Source organism: Pleurotus ostreatus, assembly GCF_014466165.1.
Source record: "Pleurotus ostreatus strain PC9 chromosome Unknown scaffold_5, whole genome shotgun sequence".
NCBI classification, from domain to species: domain Eukaryota; kingdom Fungi; phylum Basidiomycota; class Agaricomycetes; order Agaricales; family Pleurotaceae; genus Pleurotus; species Pleurotus ostreatus.
In genome coordinates this window covers 1660972-1679735 of record NW_023503160.1, presented here as the reverse complement: position 1 = coordinate 1679735, position 18764 = coordinate 1660972, and the positions used below count along the sequence as shown (strand labels likewise).

At 51.5% G+C, this 18764-nt stretch overlaps 8 protein-coding genes across 8 annotated transcripts; 3 read left to right on the top strand and 5 right to left on the bottom strand.

Annotated features, from left to right (window-relative positions):
• Nucleotides 1-75: 75 nt before the first annotated feature.
• On the bottom strand, nt 76-1505 carry PC9H_007603 (uncharacterized protein; the record flags this gene model as incomplete). The annotated part of the gene is made up of 3 exons (XM_036777132.1): nt 76-1159; nt 1216-1369; nt 1427-1505. 3 exons carry the CDS (start codon nt 1503-1505, stop codon nt 76-78), a joined length of 1317 nt encoding a protein of 438 aa, XP_036630752.1.
• A 210-nt stretch (nt 1506-1715) lies between these two features.
• On the bottom strand, nt 1716-3817 carry PC9H_007602 (uncharacterized protein; the record flags this gene model as incomplete). The annotated part of the gene is made up of 7 exons (XM_036777131.1): nt 1716-2223; nt 2277-2376; nt 2433-2576; nt 2613-3226; nt 3288-3603; nt 3662-3725; nt 3788-3817. 7 exons carry the CDS (start codon nt 3815-3817, stop codon nt 1716-1718), a joined length of 1776 nt encoding a protein of 591 aa, XP_036630751.1.
• A 369-nt stretch (nt 3818-4186) lies between these two features.
• On the top strand, nt 4187-7734 carry PC9H_007601 (uncharacterized protein; the record flags this gene model as incomplete). Its single annotated transcript, XM_036777130.1, has 4 exons — nt 4187-5813; nt 5877-6112; nt 6161-7023; nt 7074-7734. The coding sequence occupies 4 exons, from the start codon at nt 4187-4189 to the stop codon at nt 7732-7734; spliced, it is 3387 nt and encodes a 1128-aa protein (XP_036630750.1).
• Nucleotides 7735-9569: 1835 nt separating this feature from the next.
• STE3_2 (a-factor receptor) lies at nt 9570-11991 on the bottom strand (the record flags this gene model as incomplete). Its single annotated transcript, XM_036777129.1, has 7 exons — nt 9570-10704; nt 10761-11184; nt 11253-11390; nt 11448-11514; nt 11564-11676; nt 11734-11856; nt 11907-11991. The coding sequence occupies 7 exons, from the start codon at nt 11989-11991 to the stop codon at nt 9570-9572; spliced, it is 2085 nt and encodes a 694-aa protein (XP_036630749.1).
• Nucleotides 11992-12515: 524 nt separating this feature from the next.
• On the bottom strand, nt 12516-13852 carry PC9H_007599 (uncharacterized protein; the record flags this gene model as incomplete). The annotated part of the gene is made up of 4 exons (XM_036777128.1): nt 12516-12821; nt 12869-13459; nt 13524-13576; nt 13624-13852. The coding sequence occupies 4 exons, from the start codon at nt 13850-13852 to the stop codon at nt 12516-12518; spliced, it is 1179 nt and encodes a 392-aa protein (XP_036630748.1).
• A 206-nt stretch (nt 13853-14058) lies between these two features.
• Nucleotides 14059-16036, top strand: PC9H_007598 (uncharacterized protein; the record flags this gene model as incomplete). Its single annotated transcript, XM_036777127.1, has 8 exons — nt 14059-14138; nt 14212-14330; nt 14392-14863; nt 14915-15090; nt 15157-15410; nt 15462-15682; nt 15739-15842; nt 15891-16036. 8 exons carry the CDS (start codon nt 14059-14061, stop codon nt 16034-16036), a joined length of 1572 nt encoding a protein of 523 aa, XP_036630747.1.
• Nucleotides 16037-16147: 111 nt separating this feature from the next.
• On the bottom strand, nt 16148-17087 carry PC9H_007597 (uncharacterized protein; the record flags this gene model as incomplete). The annotated part of the gene is made up of 6 exons (XM_036777126.1): nt 16148-16294; nt 16346-16567; nt 16631-16718; nt 16775-16791; nt 16847-17018; nt 17074-17087. 6 exons carry the CDS (start codon nt 17085-17087, stop codon nt 16148-16150), a joined length of 660 nt encoding a protein of 219 aa, XP_036630746.1.
• A 311-nt stretch (nt 17088-17398) lies between these two features.
• On the top strand, nt 17399-18615 carry HAP2 (Transcriptional activator; the record flags this gene model as incomplete). The annotated part of the gene is made up of 2 exons (XM_036777125.1): nt 17399-17800; nt 17854-18615. The coding sequence occupies 2 exons, from the start codon at nt 17399-17401 to the stop codon at nt 18613-18615; spliced, it is 1164 nt and encodes a 387-aa protein (XP_036630745.1).
• Nucleotides 18616-18764: the final 149 nt, after the last annotated feature.

Genomic DNA, 18764 nt, shown 5'->3' with positions numbered 1-18764 from the left:
AATCAGATTCTCAAGCATCATATGAGGCACAATCAAACTCACTTGTAAAACTGCAACGCAAGGAAATATATTAGCTCATGAGCCATGAAGAAAATGAAGATGCTTACGTGGATCTCTAAAATGTTTCTGGCTGTTGTGTCTGTAGCCTACTTTTGTCTTGAAGTCTTCTCTACGCTTTTGGTCCCGGAATTCTCTGACGTGTCGGCCAGCCTCACGCGCTTCTCCACGATTCCTAGCTTTAATTACGTCTGTTCCTGAGCCATACGCACCGAACCCTCCTTTCCGTGGTACCAACGCAGAGTTCTTATCAGCAAGCAGTCGACGGACTAATGCGGCCCCAGAATTGGGATCTTCTCCTTTGCGTCCAGGTATCGGCGTAAATGATTGTGCATAGTATCTCCGCATGGACCGATGACCTATGCGAGCACCAGATGGTAGAACGAGCTCATAATCTGAGTCGCTATAGGTGATACGCCCTTTGTTACTTTCGTTCGTCTCGGACTCCGAATCATCCACCACCTCGTCCACCTCCATATCATCATCATTATCACCATTTCCGTCCGCATCAACGTCCTCCCATTCCTCGCCATCTCCTTCGGGGGGATATGAGCTACTGAAGTCGTAGTAATCGGAGATCTCTAAGCGATCATCCTCGGTGTCGTATGCGATCTTACAGTGGCCTTTGTCGATCATGTGTTTGCGAGCTGCTTCCAGAGTCCTGAAGTCTCGCCCCTTTTCGTTGCAATATATGCAGAAGTTGCCCACTACGATCTTCTCAGCTAGATACGCAACGAGACCTGTTAGATCGGTAAGGTAGTCGGCATCGGGGACGAAGAAGGAGTGGGCAGTGGACATGTGTGTAAGGTTCCCCTCGAACGACGCAGCGCTGTTCGTGCAGAATAAGCAGTCGGATGGTGAAAGGGTTTTGCCTGCAGCAGCAGAAATTTTCGCGTCTATCTCGCGATCCTCCTCAGGCTTCTCTGCACCATCTTCGCCTTCCTCTGGAGTACTTTGTGACGCGGCCGAGGGCGACGCGGGGCTTTTTGTTTTGTGTTCAGCAGGTCGGGGTAACGCACCAGCAGCGACTTTGGCTTCTATCTCTTTGTGACGCTTGGAGTTGACGTGTGAACGGTAGGCACCCTCCGTCGTGTATGTTTTACTATGATCGTCGGAGAGTAAAGATCGGAGAACTGGTGGATATAATCTATTACTCACTTGCATATTTCGCAAGTCAGTTGTCCCGCAGTTGCTGTACTTTCCTGCTGCCTCTCCTGAAGCTTTTGCGCGAAAACCGCAGCACTAACGGGAGGAAGCGAGGCTACTCTACGCTTCATATTATACCGATGGTGATCTGAGCGATAATGTACCCCTAAAGATATGAATTTAAACCTCCCAGTCTGGGAAAAAGGCTAAGATTTCGACGCACTCTGATCCTCGGCGGTTGGGAACGCTATAGAGCATGAGAGGCAGGTGAAAAGAGGCTGGGAGAGGTCAGAATGCGACATTTTGGATGAGGGAGATGGACGTTGGAAGTAAGGTTATCAACCATGTGCTGACAAATTTATTGGAGCTATAAACAACTACACATTATACGGTCCGCTACTTTTATAATACAAGTTAGTAATAATGATAGCATTTATCCAAAAGTCCAACGTGGTGGTTGTCGATGTGTATCCATCCGTCGCCCGTCGCGAATTATCCGAAACAAAAAAAGATCACGCTGACTGACCAATGCGCACCCCATGTCCCTGGCGCAGATACTCAACGTAGTCGACTAAGAAGCGAGCTTGTTCGTATGTTTCTATGGCCTTCATGCTTCTCCTTCGCCGCACCAGCGTAATGATTTTCTTCGCAAATGACACCGTGTCCCATCGTACCCCAGCGTCGTAGCCATCGGTGAGCGGCCTGATCAACGTAGGGGATGAGTTCGCATCAATGCCCGAGTCCTCGAGCCATCCACAAAGCCCCAGTTTCGCAATCCAGCAGCACGCTACAACGCCAGCACGCCCGACGCCGCCACGACAGTGTACGAGTGTAGGAATGCCGTTCACAGTATAACGACCAATTAACTCGGTGATTTGCCCATCCAACGAAGCTGTATCAAGAGGTGCGAGTCCTTCAGGGATGGGTATTCGTAGGATGTCAATGCCGAGCAGCATAGCAGCCGCTCGATACTCAGGCCACGGCGCACCAAGGTACTCCAACTCGCTATCGTCCAAACAACTAAAACGCAGAGTTTAGCAACGACGCAGAGAGGTCCTTGGTTGAAGACTCACCATACGATGCACTTCACGCCTAAGGCACGTATTCGTTGGAGGTCAGCGTCAAGGTCCCGACAGATCCCACTCCGCCCCCGAAGAGGGCCATGGAGGCGAACTGATCAATAATAAAATAAGCGAAATGATTCTGCGAAATGAAACTGGCTTTTGTACCTTTCTTCCCAGGACAGGACGACATGTACATATTACCAAGGAGAAAGGGAGAGGACACGGATTCATCACCCAAGGAGGATGTCCTGGTTAAAGAAGGAGTAGGCGTGGGGGTATGAACTTTTGGCGTGGCTGGAATTGCTGCCGCTCTGCAGGACGTTTCAATTAGAACAGGGTGCACACGGCATTCAAGATCGTACGCGGTCTCTGTTCCGCAATCTGTTCCTGAAGCGTTATCCTCCGGACATTCTGGCGAGCAAACTTGAGGATTCTTAATGTTGCTGTTCTCTTCCATCCCCTCGTTAAGGTTTGAAGTTGATTTGGCTTTGAAAGAAACCGACAACGCAAGCGATAACGCAGAGTCGTTGGCGCGTTGGAATAAAAAGGAGCTCCTTCGAGGAGACCGGCGATCGGGTATCGGCGACAATGGCGGACGACAGTTTATTGCGGGTTTCTCGGCAGAAAAAATGGCCAAACTGGTATTGATGGCCGCTTGCATCGCCTGACTCATGCTCGAGCGTGTGCGTGCATGCATTTTTGGTCGTGATGCTGATTGTGTATGGTAGACAGGCACAGGTGAAGTGACAGGGAGGCGGGAGGGCGCAATTTGATGATTGGGCGGTCCCATACTAGTTTGTGCTTGGTCCAGAGCGTGGCATGGCGGATGCGATACCAGGCGGTCAAGGTAAAACTGGGGCGGAAGTTCTAATAAAACAGGCACGGAGTTACTTGGAGATGCGACTACAAAGTGCGACGAGATGAGGGCAATGAGTTCACTGGGTATTATGCAGGAGACGCTGGATGTAAAAATGGAAGATGATAAAAATGAAACATCACGCAGCCTCGGAGAAAACTTACTTTAACGGATGCGTAGACGAAGTTTTGATAGGGGGTTTACATGTATTCAGCTCACTTCGAGGAGCTGCGGTGTGCGCATTGCTCTGAAGGGGAGAATCCATTGCGGCGCTCAGCTCCTGCTCAAGCTCAATAATGGAACCAATATTTGTGGACTCCGAGACCGCCAAGACTTGTTCGCCATCTGCCGTTGACATGGACGCGTCGCAAGTCCACCAAGAAGTTGTGCTTGAGAGGCCATATGATTCTTGTCGTCGTCTTAGGTCCCTGAACTGGTCTGGTAGGTTTACGGAGAACGGCACGTATGGCACAGGGTAGCCTGAGTAGGACATATTGTTTAAGTGTTTTGCTTAGTACGCAGACTGAAGAAATGGGACCTTTGGGGCCATATTTTGCTCTGTAGTAGTCGCTGGCGTGGTGCTGGGATGCTAAGCTTGCTACCTGCGAGGTGGCAACGGATCAGGATGGCAGCAAGATTGATCGGATTCACGTCGACAACCGACCTGAGGAGCATAGGCAATCTTGAAGGACATTTGCTGTCGCGCTCGACGGCGGGGCGGGCGGGCGGGACAACGTCTTGGACGCGGTGGCGGGCGATGGTGGTGGTCAAGATGCAAGGAACTGGTTAGGGCACAACGGACACGGGCGTCTAAGCCAAATTAGCGTCAAAATGTGGTTGCCGAGCAGGGCGATGTTGTGATGTGTTTGTCTGATCTGTCGTGCCCAAATCTTTCTTCGGCTTGGAGAGTTAGAGTCCATTCGCCCACCATCCTTGTCGTCGTTGTCCCCAACTTGCCCTCTTTTTTCCCGCCGTTCTCTTTCTTCTCTTCTCCCACAACCGTCCTGCAGGACTCCTAATACTGCCCAGCAGCTCGACATTGCCCGCTGCAGTCCCCCGACAAATGGCCCTTCGTTTTCAGACAAACTACGACTTCACCGATGTCCCAATACCGACCACAAGTGCCCGACAACCTCCCACCTCGGCCCCCACAATTCGACGCGCGAAGACACTGACACGGCCAGAGAGAAGTGTCGCACCCGTTCCTCTTATTGCTCCTTCCCATGCGTCAGGCCTGCATGCGTCAGGCTCTTCATCGAGCATAGACGAGTATGGCGGCTCGAGTGTCTGGAAGGTTTTCTCTCGTATCGTTACGTTTTGGGCCCCGGGCGTCCTCCTTAGTTCTTTGGGTGGGCTAAAAGACAAGGCGACGCAACAGGCCTGGAGAGAGAAGATGGCATTGTGTTTTATCATCGCCCTCTTGTGTGGTGCGGTAGGTTTTGCAACTGTGGGGTTCCAGAAAGTGCTATGCCCGCAGAATAACGACACAGACTCGCGATTTGTTCGCTTGGGTTCGAGGGCAGGCACCCTCGGTATTCAAGGCCATCTCGTTAATGTCTCTTCAGCGCGATCCACAGACGATGTTTCCTTCACCAACCTTGCTCTCTCACCAGGCCGGGATATCACGAACCTTTTCACCCGCGACGCCAATAATTTCCCGTCTTGCAATGGTCTCTCCTTTCGCATCGCCGTCGATCCTCCCTGTAGTACACGGACACCTTGTCCACTCGGCAACCTTAATTCCTCATCTACCATCACATCTCTCGGTATTGTCGATACGGGATTGCTCGTTGGCTATGCCTGGGAGCAAGTTGCCAATTTCACCAACTACTTCGTACTTGACGGTGCCGTCCTCAATCTCGATCCGTACATGCGAACCCACACTAGCCCGATCCCTGGTGATAATGTCGACACTGCCCTCCGTACCCTTATGCGCACACAGGCCGCGGACAGTGGTAAAGATGGGACGCTCTTGTTCTCATCTCGCGCAGACCTCAAATCCGCTGTGCCTTGTCTCAAGGAACGCTACTACGCCGGTAACATAGATAAGGTCACTCCAGGCTGTTTCGTTTCTCAGCTCTTTCTCTACACTGGCCTCTTCGTCATCATGGCCTTGGTGCTCGTACGGTTTGCGATGGCCTGCGTATTCAACTGGTTTCTCTCAGCGAAGCTCGCAGGGCCTCCTAACAGCAGCGAACTCAACCGTTCGGCCATCAGTCCTGCTGTCATGCCGGAGGGTGCCAACCTGTCTGTGGACAACAAGAATGGCACTGCACCATGGGCTTCGTCCAAGAAGCCAAAAGCCAGCAAAGTCCCTCGATCCATTGCATCTGCCTCGAGTACTACGCTTACAAGCGATGGAGGTGCCGCACCAATCATGAGTCTGGCTCAAATTGGCGCTGAGCTCTTCGCTGTCTGCCTCGTAACGTGCTACTCGGAAGGCGAGGATTCCCTCCGTACAACCCTGGATTCCATTTCGACAACGACGTATTCCGATGCGAGGAAGCTGCTTTTTATCGTAGCAGATGGGATGATCACAGGGGCCGGTGAGAAGCGCAGCACCCCTGACATTTGCGTGGGCCTTTTGGAAGCAGACCCCCGATTTGGCAATCCAATACCCATGGTGTACGCCGCTGTTGGCACTGGCTCCAAAGCGCAGAATCGGGCCATGGTATATGCAGGCCATTACAGTGAGTGACAGGATCCATCACGAACATCGATTTTATGTCTGACATGATGCATGATTCCCTCAGCTGTTGCTGGTCGGCGGACACCAACCGTCATTGTGGTGAAGTGTGGTACCGAACAGGAGGCAGCTTCAGACAAGAAACCAGGCAATCGCGGCAAGCGCGACAGTCAGCTCATCCTCATGAACTTCTTCTCCCGCGTCACGTACAACGATCGCATGTCCCCCCTCGACTTTGATCTATTCCGTAAGATACATATTCTGATGGGCGTCACGCCCGATTTTTTTGAGGTTTGCTTAATGGTAAGTCCTTCCTCATCACCGCCCATGGCACTTCTAAACGAATAACAGGTGGACGCCGACACTAAAGTGTTTCCTGATTCCCTCGGATACCTCGTGAATTGCATGCATCATGATCAAATGATCATGGGGTGCTGCGGTGAAACCAGAATAGCGAACAAACGACAGTCCTGGGTCACGGCCATTCAAGTGTTTGAGTACTTCATCTCCCATCATCTCGCTAAGGCCTTCGAGTCAGTTTTCGGTGGTGTTTCCTGTCTACCTGGATGCTTTTCCATGTTTCGATTGAAGGCACGGCGCACGAATGGAGACGACTGGGTACCCCTCATCGTGAAGCCCGAAATCGTCAAGGAATACAGTCAATGCGAAGTTTCCACCCTTCATCAAAAGAATCTTCTACTACTCGGAGAGGATCGTTTCCTTACCACGATCCTGATTCGCACGTTCCCGAATCGCAAGATGATGTTCTTGCCCCAAGCACGTTGTCGTACTGTTGTACCCGATACCTTTTCCGTCCTCCTCTCCCAACGTCGACGATGGATCAACTCGACCATCCACAATCTCATGGAGCTCGTGCTAGTGCGCAATCTCTGTGGGATATTCTGCTTCAGTATGCAATTCGTCGTCTTCATGGACTTGCTGGGCACTGTTGTACTGCCTATCGCCATCACACTCACTTACGCTCTTATTGTGGGTATGGCGCTGGATCCGCCAAAATCGTTCGAAGAAGCCATTCCTTTGGTCCTGCTCATTGCGGTTCTCGGTCTTCCTGCGATTCTTATCCTGATCACTACGCGGAAAGTGGTGTATGTATTCTGGATGTTGATATACCTGCTTGCCCTGCCGATATGGAATTTTGTCCTGCCAGTGTACGCTTTCTGGCACTTTGATGACTTCTCGTGGGGAGAGACAAGGTTTGTCTACTAGTCGCTCGATTCGTACCCGAGTACTCATGATTTTGTAGGAAAGTTGAGGGTGAGACGAAAGGAGAGGCACATGGAGAGGGTGATGGCCAGGTTGCAACGTCAGTGCCTATGAGACGGTGGGAGGATTGGGAACGTTCTCGTCTTCGTAAATTGCGCCGCGATGAACGCCGCAGACGCGATTTCGAGAGACAGCATGGTGGATACGTTACTGGCGACCTCCTGAGCGCTCGCATGGGGAGTCAATACGAAGGCTCAGATACAGTCTCTGTCACTTCGTCAGAAGACGATCAATGGGGGCCACAGATCGGTGGGTACAATGAACAGGACGTGAAGTATCCACCGCCCCCCACGGGTCTCTTCGTCCCCCACGACATGCTTTCCTCAGCGAAGACTGTCGATAAATCTGAACTCGAAGCTATGCTGAATTCAGGTTTTGACGATCGACCATCGCCTCCAACATCAACTTACGCACCTCGATATCAATCCTCGGTGGATGGATCCACCACCCAGTTGCCGAGGATAGCTGGGAATGGGTACACGCCCATGTCACGCTCTGCCTCTCCAGGTGTTGCCCCACATCCAGCCGAGGTTGCAACCCCAATATCACCTACTACGCATATGCACGGGCATCCTATGCGACAACGACCCTCAGAACCGTACGGACCTCTTGGACCTCTTGACCCTTCTACGAGATTTTAATCAACTACAATTCCCCCGGTCGCATGCATGAGGACATGATATCGCTATTCGTTCACTATATATATACCCATGCATGAAATCCACTCCAGCTAGCGGTATTATTGATGTTTTGAATACAGCACCTGCTTAATATGCTTCACTGATCCACGCACCTTCGGTCTCACTTGTACCTTTCATTGTCACACATCATTACTGCACTTTCGCATCGTATACAAGTTGGATTTCTCTGAATAAATATGTAATCAGCAGCTGCCCCGTGCTATGCACGAGTAAGTTAGAATTGAACGTCGGCACGTAAACTGCTACAAACCTACCAAGAAGTGTCCATTCACAAGGAAGCAGTACAAAAATAACGCACCCGAGAGAGTGCCATTCAAACCAAGAAATCCTGCTGTAATAGCATACCGGAAGTCAGCTATGTAGTGAGTCTATGTCGATCGGATTTTCACGCGACGACCTGCCAACGTGTTGTAAGTGGGGTCAGAAAATATTGTGTCGTATTCGAAACTGGGATTCAAGTTCTTCAACGCTTCATCTTGTCACCACATTTATTATAATTATACGGAGTCTCATCGTTTGGGTCAGAATATCAGAAATTCCATGCCAGTATTCAGATCGAAAGCCAAGTGTTAATTCTCGTATATTCACCACAGCCATCAGTACTATCACTTAGGCAGATTTGCAAAATTTTGGACAATTCGACCTGGTGCTCCAGATTGGATGTCCCCACAACTCCCGGCATGCTACGAGGGGTTGTCGCTCATCTTGGCTAAATACCTATCAACTTTTTGAGTGAATCCCTTTCCGAGTAGTAGAGCAATGACGATGCCGGTACGACGAGTACCCAAAAACATAGATTTGCAAACTTTTCGTCACAGTGTGTCACGCGTCATTCAGACCCAGCAGCGCAGCCGTGTGCCGCCGTATGCATTCGGCCGCTCGCTCGGCAACACATGGATCTGCAAAACAAGGGGCAAATAGGAGCTTCTTTGTCACGCAAAATGTTGCTGGTTTTCCTGTGCATGAACCAGTAGGTACGAGTGCAAGGGACTCTAGATTCAGACTCTAGTGCTACTATACTAGCTAAGAAAAAAATCAGAAGTTTGTAGGATTGTTATTACTTCCACAGCATTCAAGTCAAATTTGAAATGACTATTTGCACGTCACATTTTGCCCGCGGAAATGGACTTGCAACTTCTCAAATGCCTTGAGATTTTTACAGTAGCTCAATGAAGTCTATTTCTCAAACATACTTCATGTCCGAGTATAGGACATGGAATCTACAACAACTTAAAATTGGTTTTGCATATCTATGTGTGTTTGCACTACAGTACACGTGATAGTAACGTAACGCCCACTTCAGCGGGCTTCTGTTCTCTCCCCTGGCTTATTTCCGTTGCATACTCTAGCCCGTTTTCCTACTGTACCCTCATGTAACCTCTTCGAACACTCTCGCCGTCATAACCACTACGGGGTCGACAATGACACTACACGCCGAGCTTGGGGTTGCCTTCCTCACTCCATCCAGACAACCCTAATCCTCTTTCCGATTTCAATAAATGATAGCCATTGATATAAAGGGCGTTAGTAAGACGATTGAATATGGCGAGCATGACATTCCAGGAAAGCGTTAATGAACCTGGACGCCACAAGGACATCCTTGTCAAAGGTACATTATTATGTAACTGTGCTAATGTATATAACAACCAATAAAGATACAGTTCTGCGTCCAAAGCGCTGAAGCTAGAAGCGCTACATATAAAGAGATTTAGGGTATGGCGTGACGGTTGTAAAAATACAGAAAGGAGCGTCAAGACAAACGACGGCGTAGTTGTTCACCGACGCATGGAAAACCCGCTTACAGACGCAGGCGATAAAGTCAAATCCAGGAATGAAGAGTGGGCACTTCTCCGAATCTTGGGAGGAGAGAGAGATAATGGATGTGGTCGAACGAATGGGAATCGTCGGGCATTATGCCGCGTTGGAGGAATAGGAGAGTCGGATGAAGACAACGGTGCTGATGGAGGGGACAACACAGCATAAGAGGGTGACGGTGATTGTTGCCTAACAGGCACGCCTACTTGCGGCGGTGGGAAAGGTCCATATGTTGAGGGAGATGTCTTGATTTCGGGAAGGGGTTTATTCTTCGTATTGGTGCTGGGCATGTCACTGGCCTTATACGATGGCCTTCGGAGGGTTGTCTTCCTCGATAGAAAGGACAGTCTATCGCCTAACGTAGGCGACCTCGGGAATTTTCCGTCTACGTACGCTGAGCCATTCGCGCCCTCGGCCTCAATCATAGACACGCTGAGCCTATCCTCGACCCCACGGCGTGCACGTTCGTCGTCCTCAAGCGTATCATCTTCGTGATGGTACCGTTGGATCGTGAACATTTCTGAAGCAGATATAGCCGCGGAGCTCCTGGACCAATTGGTCGTAGCCGTACTCGGAACTCCGGATTTCAGTCCACTCGCGTTCGAGGACATTGTCGCGGACCGTTTCACTGATGCGGCGCCATTGCTGTGAATATGAAGGGGGAGAGGGGGAGGGCGCGTGGGAGCAGGGGGGAGGGGCGGTAGTGCGAAGTGCGATGACGGGCTGGTAGTGTATTCATCTGGTACCGCGAAAGCTGGGAGTAAAGGCGTCCCCGTCCTCGGAAGTGAGTCCGACCTCAGCCGCGTGGTTTCGGGCGAGCTGGAGCTGATATCCAGTACGATATCCTTCAAGCCTTGCCCTGTACTCCCATCCAGGTTTGTGGTTGAAATGATCATAGTGGTGTCCGCCGTGTCATTCCCCAGCGTCGTAGTAGAACCGAATGTGATGTCTCTTCCTGGAACTAGTAAATCGCCGGTTTTGAATGATGGAAGATCGTCTGAGATGACGGAAGCAAAGGTATCGAGGGATGATCGCTTTTCTATCACCTCTGGGCGGATGTAAACCGGCAAAGTTCCCCCAGATAGCATCGATGCCCTGAAGTTCCAGTCAGCACAATGCCCAATCAAGAGGTAAGGATCATGTCAAGACACCTAACGACGTTGCCCTTTCTCCTGAGGACATTCAACATCCTCGACCCGGCATTGCCGTACCACTTCTTTGCTTCTTCTCCCGTGCCAAAGAAGGCCCAGCCCACCAACGCACACACTACCACCATCCACCGCCCGCTCTCCAGAGATCCCTCTACAAACGTACCAGCCCACAACACCCGAGGAAACTGCCCCACCCTCCAGTAATCGAAATGTGTTTCCTCCCAAGATAACCACGGTTGCACTGGCTGAAGGGTAGCGTTGACGACGATGACGTAGATAGAGAGCGGGACGGTTAAAAGAGATTCAGTAGAGGAGAGGATCATCAAACGAAGGTACCGGTTTGCGGTCATGGCGGATGAACTCGAGGATGCAAGATATTGAACGAAATCAGAATGGCGCTTGCGAAAAGCAATAATTGAGGGTACTGTAAGACGAAGCGAAGCAGTCAGCGATCACAGGACTCCAGCGTAAGTTGGGGATGGAAGGACATACTGGAATAACACATTGAGATCAACCCTATAACGAGTGGCCAGAGGAACACAATAGGGTACGCCAGAGTCACGTTGTAGGTTAATGGCATACATCCAATGTCTTGCCAAATGTCAAAACGATGGCCTTCCACGATAATTTCTGCATCATGTAATCAGCTTTGCGCTTCGTCAGAGCGGGTCCGTTATGCTAACTCACGCAATATCATTTGCAAGATAGGTAGCCCTACTGCAATGGATAGGTCGACGATCATGTCGCGGCGTCGCTGTCATACCATTAGCTGTGCGATCTACATTGCTAGATAGGGAACTTACCTCCACTCTAGTCGAGCTAACTGCCTGAAGACTCGAAATCTTGTACAGTCGCCGACTAATGCATAAAGACGACGCAGGTATCGCCACAGCAACTCCAACGATAAACCTCGAAGCTAAACCGAGTTGAAGAGTTTAACGAAGGGAGATAATGTCATACACAGAGGGCGTACATATGTCACACCATATTGGCGAGATGTTGAGTGCATTCCCGTTCCATATTACTGAGTTTACGAATTGATTCAAGCATGCTAGTCCAACCCAGATCATATAACAACACGTTCCAACATTCCATGCTATGGATGTGTGAGTCACCAGAACGTATCTGGATAAGTGAATAGCTCACCCTGGAGGTGCCATGGGAGGGCTGACGTTACCAAAATAAACCCGGTGAAAGCTGCGGCAGAGAATAAGGCATTTGGTGGGCCCATAGAAAGGAACTATTCGATGATTCAAATATTCAATACTGTAATACTCCAATAGACGCGGGTCCAGCGATTGACGGAGACGCTGGAGGGAGAGGGAAAGATCGCAAGGGAGGAAGGAGGTTGATGGATTACGGGGGGTGGGGGCTGTAACGGAACCACCTCTGTCGTCTAATATCCTCCATTTAAAGACCCATAAAATAGTCCTTGTATATTAATCCGGGCAACCGTTGTCTGGAATTAGGCCAACCATCCGAAACAAGATATCCGCGACTTCAATTTATCAGTGTACGCGCACCTCCATTTCGTGGGGCATTCAATTGCTCCGAAGGATGGATGCTTGCCTTGTATTCGGGAAACACGGCCGTCATCAACGAAGAGACCGTTGTACTGAGTGATTATGTAAGCAACGACATTGTATTTTGGAGGGGATGAATCTTTGCAGGCGCTCCTTATAGAGAAGGAATCAAATGTGTGCAGGCTCGGCGAACAGCGGTATCGATCTCGCGTACCATACTCAGACCCAAGATTCAAGAGAGCACATCATCATCGAAGATAGCCGTGTTCGGCACACCGTCTTCCTTGATTACACCTCTATACATCCCTTCGCAATTCAAAGGCATGGCAACTTCAGAGATGTGGTGATCAGCGGCTGCTCTGGTTTTGATAAGTGCGGGCGTATTACCGTTGCCAGCATTATCTAGAGCGATGACACCGCCGATTCCCCCGTCTTTGCGGAGATCTTCAACAACACGATGGGTGGCTTTATGCAAACTTTCGTGGCGATACCTTATGCGCCTGGCGATTGTCGATGCAGTAGCACGTCGTATGAAATACTGAAAGATATCAATATCTGCTGGACTGTGAGGAACAGAAAACGTACGTCACCATCGCCGGTTCCTGATATACCAACAGCATTGACTCGACGTCTCCTGATCAGTGTGTCCAACGCGCGTGCAAATGAACCAGGTTTCTTCCACTCTTCAGCCCAGAAACCCGAGCCCATCTGTGGCGTATCCCCGATTCGACCCTCCAGTTTGTTCGTCTTACCGCCGGTTGATGTCACCGCAGCTATGCAACCTCGGATATCAAGTGCAACGGCCCCAACAGTTCCTGTTGGCATCTGGTCAAGGGGAATTGGAATGTCCTCGCCCGGTGCCGGTTCACTGTGAATCGGGGGTAACGGGTCCTCAGGCAGACCTAAGCCGCGTCGGTGTTCACGCCACCTCTTCTCCGTGAAGAAGTACGATGGATCAACGAGTTCTTCTCCAAGCACTTTAGCCGATTGTTCTGCGCTGCTTCCGGAAAGGAGGGTGTGCGGTGCCAGGTCTTCCGAGAGGTATAGCGCGCGAGCGAGTCGAGATGGGTTCTTCACATGAGTTAGGAGGGTCAAACCTATCCCGCGTCGAGTAGCAGGTACGTCGGGGTGTGAGACAGGTGGTTTGGAGAGCATGATGGACGACTCGAGTTCATTCTATCAGAGTCCCATCAGTCCCGTTAGCGATGTGCATAATGGAGAGATTGTACGATAAGATTACCTTTCCAGCAACATTGAACACGGCGCCCTTGCCAGAGTTGAAAAGTGGACAGTCTATGTTTGTTGTTTGATGCGTATACAAGTATGAGCACTTGACGAACCTTCCATAGAAGATACAGCGGCAACAGCAGCATCCATAGCCTCCCCCCCTTCTTTAAGAACCGCATACCCGGTTTGCAGCGCCTTGCTCAAAGCACTCTTGTACGCAGCCTGCTGTTCTGGAGTGGACCCGGCCCTTGTCATCGTACCAGCTCCTCCGTGGATCACCAGTACATATCTTGACTTTCCCTTAGGGGGCTTTTGAATGAGGCCAATCTTCTCTGGTAACATGGCGGCAAGATAGAACCATGATGTTGGAAATTCGATACAGTAAAAAGTATCTCTCCATCTCCCATGCACACGCACCGATCACTACCTTCCCTTTCGAGTATAGATCTCCCACGCCTGCCGAAGAAGCACCTCGATTATCTCTCCATGACTCGATCACTCTCTCCTCCAGTCCCTTCCCTTTCCCGTGTCACCAGTCCGCAGAAACGATGGACCTTGGCGTAAACGCAGAGGGGAACTCAGCAATACGCGAATTCATCGCCGTCGTGCTCGCGGGCTTTGGTAATGAGTAAGCCTGTTTCCTGATTCCCCGTCCCCGCGCCATGCCCAGATATCGAAGGATTCCCTCTGCTATGACCCAGGTTGCAGCCATTAACCAGCGATAACGGCGACGAGCCATGCCCAAAAGCACTGATTCCAGTAGCAAATACACCAGTGATCGATTACACCTTGTCGTGGTTGGAGAAGTCAGGCGTGAAAGGTCTTGTCCAAGCAGTCTTCACGTCCGCCTGTCGCATCTAATTTATTGGATTAATATGCAGACGTGCTTCTCATATGCCCGGCGACGCATCGTCCCGCTCTTTCCCATCACATACATTCCTCCACTTCGACCACGCTGGTCATAGATGTCGTGCCGTTCGACGAATCCCCTGACTCAAGTATCGGTCCATGTACGCTCCTGCGACACTTTGCTTCGCGGATCACAAATGACTTCATTCTCCTACCCTGCGACTTCATCCCCCCACCAACCCTGTCCCTCTCATCTATCCTCGACAAATTCCGCACCGAGACTGTCTCGGATGGGGCTATTGCAACGACGTGCTGGTTCGAGCTCAATCGTCTAGCAGACGCGGGCAAAGATAAGACCAGTCCACCGGAAGAATGGGGCTCTGCTGTGTCTCCCGCAACGATTGTGTATCACGAGCCGTCCGGGACACTTCTGCACATAGATACACCGGATGATGTGGACCAAGACGGCGAGGATTTGAAGTTGAAGATGTCTCTTCTGAATCTGTAAGTTACCTTCGTCTATGTGACTATGACATCCCTCTGACTGTCATCTAGGTACCCACGAACAGTACTCGCATCACGCTACCAGGATTCGCATGTCTATGTCTGCAAACATTCCGTAATCGAGGCGCTACAACAGAAGGAACACTTCGACTCTTTCAAAGAAGATTTCCTCCCTTGGCTATGTAAAGTACAATACTCCAGCTCGAAACGCAAGAAATACGAACGAGGTCTGTTTCTTATCTTGTGACCGTTGCACATGCCCTTTCTAAGCGAAACTACCCATGCGTTTCCAGTCCTAAATCCCATCACCAACAGTCCCGGGCAATCCATCGCCCTGCGTCACTCCACCCTTGCCTCTGCTTCCAACATCGCGTTGAAGTCCAAATCCGCTCACTATGCCCGCGAAGCAACCATCTCACCCAGTGACTCCGATACCGAGGAGACTCCCCTTGCTAGTCTACGTGTAGGAGCTGTCATCCACCCCTACAGTGCCGGCTTCGCAGTACGGGTCAACACACTCCCAGCTTTCCTTGAAGTTAATCGTCATGTACGCCCCACTCTTGATATCGACCGTTCTCTCATGTATCCGTAATTGTAGTTCCTCTCGCAGACATCTTATTCACTCCCCACTGACCCCGCCAACCGCTCCCTAATCGATCAAAAGGCCCAGATTTCCGCTGACTCTATGGTCGCTGCTTCTACGAAAGTAGAGGAGCGCGTCAGCATCAAGAAGTCGGTGATCGGGAAGCATTGCGTAATAAGCAGGATGGCTAGGATCGTTGGATGTGTTATCCTGGATCACTGTGTCATTGCTGAGGGGTACGTTCTTCTCTCATACATGCTCAGTAACTCTGTGTTGACGAGTGGTCGTGCAGTGCCAAATTAGATGGAAGTATATTGGGCAAAGGCACCAAAGTCGGTCCAAAAGCTGAGTTGATACGGTGTGTCACGCAGTCTGGATACGAAGTTGCGGCAGGAGGTATGTTAGGCTTATCCCTTTGCCTCTCAAGTGTTGACCTTGCACCAGAATCCTTCAAAAACGAAAAGCTTGAAGTATCAGATTGGGCAGCTACGTCCGCATCTGAGACAGACGACAATGACGAAGACGGCGAAACCGAAGGCACTGAGACTACTGAAGGCGACGAGGACGAAGACGAAGACGAGGACAATTGATATAACCTATGATATTCAAATGTTTAAATAATAACGTCTGAATGGCTACATGAGACTCTAGATAATAGGCATGACAGGAAGAGTACACATTGCGAGGGTATCTAGATCACATCATTGCTTGATGCCAAAACGTTCGGCACGCTTTTTCCGCCTCTCTTCTTCGACGGGATCGACAGGGGCTGACCTCTTCTGAGCAGTGGGAGGGGTAGGTGTTTGTAGACCAAACCGCTCCTGTCTAGCCTTTAGTTTCTCGGGGTCCTGCATGCTAGCGTCAGAGGAAAACACTACAATTCAGAGCAAAGAACGTACAATGGCAGGAACTGGTACAGCCTTGGCTTGTTTTGCTGGACCCTTCTGCGTCGCATTCTTAGCAGTGGCTTTCTTTTTCACCTCGACAAGAGGTATGCCAAACCTCTCAGCACGACGCCTCCGTGCCTCGAGGTCTGGGTCCCCGGTGGATGGCTCGGAGGGATTGACGGAGTTAGGCACTCCCGCTGCCTGTGACGCGGCCGTGGCGGTAGAAGGCTCCTGCTGTGAGATTGTCGCGTCAAGTGACTGCGTGCAACACATGGTACGATGATGGATAGAACCTACGGGTGCGACGGGTGTAGCAGCAGCCGGAGCGGTGTCAAGGGGGGTGGCCGACTCGGCAGGCACGCTCAGTTCATCGTTCCAGTCGACTCTGCATATCCTCGGTATTTGTATAACTCTGGTTTGGACGCGGTGAGACATACGTACTCTTCTGGGGGAGCCAACTGATGCAAAGGGGAATCAGGAAGAGACTCTCGGGATGGAGGGAGGATGGCGTACCAAATCCTCGTTTTGGTCGACGGGGGCCGGGGAGTGCTGGCTATTGTACTCCGCGAGGGCAGCGGGGCTTGCGAGGATCCTGGATATGAGCTCCTGTTTGTTTGCCTTTGCGGGGACGGCTGTTGCTGATTTGGAGAGGATGTGTCTGAGGTCGACGACCTTGAGAGCCTTGCTGGATGTGTGGGACGATGAGCGGGGGAGCTGGGAGGATATTGCGGGCGACGTACAGTTTTGATTCCATTGTGTGTGATGGTGCTGAAGTGAGGGGCACGGCGTGACGGGCGTGACGGGCCTCGAACTGGCCTGGTTCGAGTTCACACAAGACAAGCGAGCGTGTCTGTTTGTTGACTCCTACGCTCCCGCCCGCCGTCGACCGCGGTGTGCTCGACTTTCATTTGCAGGCCGGCCATCGCCCGACACGGCCCCGCCGAACTCCCGCCGCCGCCGCATACACAAACAGGCCGACACCGTCACAAGGCCAGTGTGACAATTTTATCGCGTCCAATCAAGAACAAGCTTGTGTTGGAGTCTTGCCTGCCCGCCCAGCCAATCATGGACGACGTCGTCGATCAGCTGTTTCCCGCCGCTTACCACCATCTTCACTTCGACAGACAACACCAGCAGCACCCGCAACAGAACCAGCACAGCAACCACCACCACCAGAACCAGCAGTTCCACCCGCATCAGATCTACTACTCAAACTTGCCCTCCAGGAATCCCTCGCCAGGCCCCTCGACGTCCTCCACGCCCAACCCCCGCTCGCCAGACAACAATCTCTTCATCCCCATCACTTCCCCGCCCACCGCCGCAAATGACACAGAGAGGCCCCCAGACGAGGCCCCCATAGACGACGAGCCCCTCTACGTCAATGCAAAGCAGTATTTTCGCATTCTCAAGCGCAGAGTCGCCCGCGCTCGGCTGGAGGAGGTCCACAGGCTGTCTAGACAGCGCAAGGTGCGTTTTCAGCTCTCATCTACGCCGATTCTCGTGCTGAATCGCTTCACAAGCCCTACCTGCACGAGTCGCGCCACAAACACGCCATGCGGAGGCCCAGAGGCCCAGGCGGCCGTTTTTTGACTGCCGAGGAAATTGCTGCCCAAAAAGCAGCGGGCATCGACCCTACTGCCCCGCCCGCTTCCACAGCTAACGGGGAGGCTGAGGAGGACGGCGAAGAGGATGTAGCCATGGAACCGGCTCCCCAGCCACAACCGGCACAAGCCCATCGGCCCCCTCCCCCACCACCGCCAATGATCGCCCCCCAGCCCGCGCAGCCACCACCAATGAACATGCAGCCAGCGATGCACCAACACGAACACGATTCGTTCGCACATCAACGTTCTGGGCCCATGAATATGATGGGTATGCCGTTTGGCCAGCCGATTGCACCCACGCAGATGTCACACCAACCTGCTGGTCCTTCCCCCCTTCACCAACAACAGCAGGCGCCCCAGCAGCGGACCCACCACGCCCCTCACCGTCATACCGGACAAGTCCCCCAAGCCGCGCCGTCACATGGCTCATACCCTCCATTCAATCCAGGACAGAAGGGTACTACCAATTCGGCTCCAATCACTTTGACCGCGCCCTACCAGCAAATGCATCACGTCCCCCACCCACATGCTCATGCGAGACACCACCACTCCCACCTAAACTATGCCCAAGGATTGTACACAGGTGCTTCCGGAGTGGAAGGAAGCATGCAGCGGCGACCAGAAGAGACGTTGCAATTCGGTGCCTCACAGGGAGTTCCGGGTGGCTCGACAGAATAGTTTGCCTGATCCTCCTCCACTAACTGATACTGATACCTATGTCTATACTCGTGCTTTTGTATATGTGTATCTTATAACGAATTCGTATGCGTTCTCTGTTTAAGTTTATGTATTTCTTTCGACTAGAGTAAATGAATTATACAGTGCGC